The sequence below is a fragment of the Gastrolobium bilobum genome, unplaced genomic scaffold (genome assembly GCF_033153095.1).
Source record: "Gastrolobium bilobum isolate Gb01-03AN ecotype WA unplaced genomic scaffold, APGP_CSIRO_Gbil_v1 utg3900, whole genome shotgun sequence".
NCBI lineage: Eukaryota > Viridiplantae > Streptophyta > Magnoliopsida > Fabales > Fabaceae > Gastrolobium > Gastrolobium bilobum.
In genome coordinates, this window is record NW_026897100.1 from 244,323 (window position 1) to 248,319 (window position 3,997).

Sequence of the window (3,997 nt, forward strand, 5' to 3'; positions counted from 1 at the left end):
TTCACATATACTGTCGGTATTTTAAATTCCTTATTTAGATTTATGTGCTTTAACCAAATCACATTTGCTCCAATTTCAGGGTAGGGGTGTCAGCTACTCTCTCAATTTTTAAGCTGAGTGTTGTTTTGGTTCCCAACTCAAAAAAATAGATCTTACCCTGAAGATTTTACATTTAAATAAACACATAACTAATTTGTATAATTAATAAAGCTTAGTAACAAAGTTAATGTTTCAAGTTCTTGCTTCTTCAAATTTTTGCTCAAGAACAGTGTTACAACAGATATTCTCATCTGTTGAATACCATTTAATCTTTCCAAATAGTTATTAATACTCCCCAGTCGTTAAATTTGAAGCGCTTTATTAAATTTTTTTATGTTCACTTAGATATTACTCTTTTTTTTTTTAAGTATCTGTGATCCATAAACATAAGTACATAACTAAGTGGCAAAAATCAGTTTCCAAAAAAAAAAAAAAAACGTGTAATGGGACATGCACTAGAAATTATGACTTAAAATTGTGTGATGAATACATCCGTTAACACACTAGCTCTAATGACTAGGTAGATAACTTTTCTTTGTTAAGGAAACAAACATACATAAAAAACCAGAATCTGACAAGAACTAACTGAAATCTTCAACCTAGTCATGGATCAAGAGTTATTATTACTAGGATTTGTCACGTTCTTCTCCATGTCCCCCATTTCCAAGTCCACCTTCTCTAGGTTCCCCTTCTGCTTGTCCACCATGTTCGGTTCTTCCATAACTCTCCTTTTATAGTATTTGCAGTGGAGAAAGAGTTGAAGAATGCCTAAGGGAGTTCCAATCACACTTGGTCCCTGTCACATGTGGAGCAATACAACCTTAGTATTTACAAGATTTTCCTAAGATTTGTGAAAATTTTATAATTAATTACTATGATACAAACCGCAACGAATATATCCCGAATGAGGAGTCCATAAAGCATCCACAGTATACTTGCTAAGAATGAGCACACAGATAAGGGTAGTGGCATGAATTCCACACTCTTTGTTTGTATCACTTTCTTCTGCAATAATCAATGGAGAAACTTGTCAAAGGCATTTCTCCTTATAATACTAATGTGGATTATTAGATTGTATAATTGAACTACTTTGTTCCCCTGTCTCTCTGTTTCCTTTTAAGTTAACAGCAATCTTATAACCAAAATTTATATTTGAAGACAAAGATGACTCACCATTACAACCAAAGGGGATGCATACATTGTTATTGAAACCCCCAAGCCTATGCTACCAACGAGTAGCTTTCGGTGCCTATGATCTGGGAAGGCAAAAGCTGATGCAACAGCAATGGCGCAGAACGCTATAAGAACTGGTATTGCTGTCATGGCTACATTCACCTGTAAAACTTATGAGTTTCAGAAACTAAGTACTTTTCCATCTATGTATTTCTGCAAGCATGCATGCTGATGCAAATAGTCTTTGTGGAGTGAAGACAAATATTTTTAGAATAATAAAAATAATATTGACCATTCCCTTTTCTTTTTCTTTTTTTAATAATGAAAACTTGTATGCATATGATTGTTTTTGCTTGGGTTTTGATCCATTGATTTTGATACAAAACAAGGTGTGAAATTTTGGTCAGATTTTTTAAGCATGAAGAGAAGAAGTTAGGCTTAAAAGACGGTGGTGGACCATACTACAACTTGCCTTTCCTTTGGCTGAAGCATACCAGAAATAAATGAGAACATAGGATAGCTCAAAAACAATTCCAACTGCATTAACCGTGACCAGAGGGAAGTTTTCCCAATTGTTGCTCACAACAGGTAATCCATACCAAGTGAAAAGGAGACAGTTCAACAATGCTATTATGTAAGGAATGCATGAAAACTCCTCTGTGCTTTTCTTCCTTATTACCCTTTTGAAGGTAACCCTGCACAAGTAAATGATGGAAAAGGTCAATGCTTTATATTCTATAAAAAGGAGAAGATGAAAATAGATGTGGAGTATTTGAACACACAACAGTGGGTTATATAACATACGTTGGTGCGGCATAAAGGGAAACTGAGGCAACATTCCCTGCAAGAAACACCCAAATGGGTCATTTTTTGTTGAAGACTCATAGTAATAAAAAATGCTAAGAAACTAAGGAATGAACAAAGAAATACCAATAACAGCAACGGCCAAACGAAGGCTCTCTGCCATGTTTAGTTCTTTTCTATGTAATGAGATGAGATGAAATGAAGTTTGTGTACCACTTAGAAGACCCTTGAGGATGCTCTACTTATAGTACCTTGAGAGTTCGGTTGAATGCCTAGTGGCAAGCTTAAAATATTTAGGTAAAAAAAAGAATATGAAAATATAATATAGAAAACTAAGAAAAGAGAGAAAGAGAAAGAGAGAGGAAGTGCTTCAACTTCCTGCCTCTAATAAACTTGTGGACGCAAAACTTTGTTCAAATTAACAAGCTTTTCTCTCAACTTGCTTAATACTACTGTCGACTCAAAATTCCCTTTTATTTTCAAGCTCTAAAAGCTAATTTTACGGTACATGCAGAACACATTTGCTACTACCTCTGATGTAAGCGGTAGATCATAGATGGCACTAGATTTGTCTTTGACATATTTCCTACGTGTCACTTAAAATTTCATGTTATCTAGAATATGTTGGCTATGTTCCTTCTTTGTTTTTTAAGTGCCTTCTGCTTTTATGTTGGTAAAGCATTATAGATTCCAATAATGCCTTAAATAACATAACTAAATGAAGTGCTCTGCTCTTGATGATGTGGCTTCCATTTTCTAGAGATATGTGAATTTAATTGGCAAACCGCAGATTAAGTTCATTGTAACTGTTGTCTCATGCTTTACTATTTTTAGAAAGAAAACATTATTTTGGTCTCCCCCTGAAGTATGAAGAAAGCAAAAATAAATTTCGATGCTTGTTTGAGCAAAGTTTTTCATTCTTGCTTGTATATAGGGTATGGTGAAATCCATTATATTATATTCATTATTATTACAATTTGTTTGTCTTCTACGGCAAACAAGTATGTGTATCAAGATTTAAGTTGTATTTACAAACTTTTCTTTTGCAAACTACGTTATATATTTCGGAGAATATAAACACTTAATCCGGGAAATGCACACTTAAATATTTGTACTTTCCAAACACTATATACTCTAAAAAATACAAATATTTAATCCAAAAAATACATGGGCTTATCATTTCTGCAGCTGGCGTAGATAACACTCGCTATAGCTGACACAGAAAAATGGGTCCCACGGTGTTTTTAAAAAAAAAAACAAAAAACAAAGATCCAGTGCCGTATCCTAGGATCCGCACGCGGATCCTGACTAGCGGTAGGTACAGCGGCGACAGAAATCATTTTGCCAAAATACATACTTAGTATTCATATTTCTCGAAATGCACAGTATAAACACGGTATAATTTATAAGAGTTTGTAAATAAAAAATTTATAAATATAACACTGTTAATCAGATTATACATTAAAAGGACAAAATAAGTCATCCTCCGGGCACAGAATATAGAATTTTATTGTTCTCATTCACCCCATCGCCAAGAATTATTTGAAGGTTCAAACTTCAAAGAACAATTTATATAGTATGCGGAATGAAAGGGACTTAATGATGTGCAGTTAACGAACCATCTGCTGAATACATTCCATTTCACTGCTAAAAAAAAGTTGGCCTATCTTTGTTGATGATGGTGATCCCTCGTGATTAAGAAAGAAAAAATTATAATAACCACAAATTAAGCAGGTGGGGCCCCTCCCCCGAATGTAAACTAGCCAGAAAAATTTACCAAGTATATAATCTTGAATATCTTTTTTGTTAAGTCTTGTCAATATACTCTTTGAACTTATTTTGCTAATTTCTTGAACAGACTGGAAATTCAATATCAGCAATGGGTTTCTGATTCTACTTGAATGTTTGGTTCTGCATTGTTGATGCTGTTCAAATAGGCAAGAAGAATATTATTTTATGACTTAGATAGTCTATGGTTATG

The 3,997-nt window shown here is 33.9% G+C and overlaps 1 protein-coding gene across 1 annotated transcript; it reads right to left on the reverse strand.

Annotated features, from left to right (window-relative positions):
• Positions 1 to 473: 473 nt before the first annotated feature.
• LOC133304162 (bidirectional sugar transporter SWEET3-like) lies at positions 474 to 2,363 on the reverse strand. Its single transcript, XM_061504146.1, has 6 exons — positions 2,143 to 2,363; positions 2,017 to 2,053; positions 1,685 to 1,907; positions 1,213 to 1,374; positions 925 to 1,044; positions 474 to 835 (listed from the first exon to the last, which is right to left on the reverse strand). Exons 1-6 carry the CDS (start codon positions 2,177 to 2,179, stop codon positions 650 to 652), a joined length of 765 nt encoding a protein of 254 aa, XP_061360130.1. The 5' UTR covers positions 2,180 to 2,363; the 3' UTR covers positions 474 to 649.
• Between the last annotated feature and the right edge of the window lie 1,634 nt (positions 2,364 to 3,997).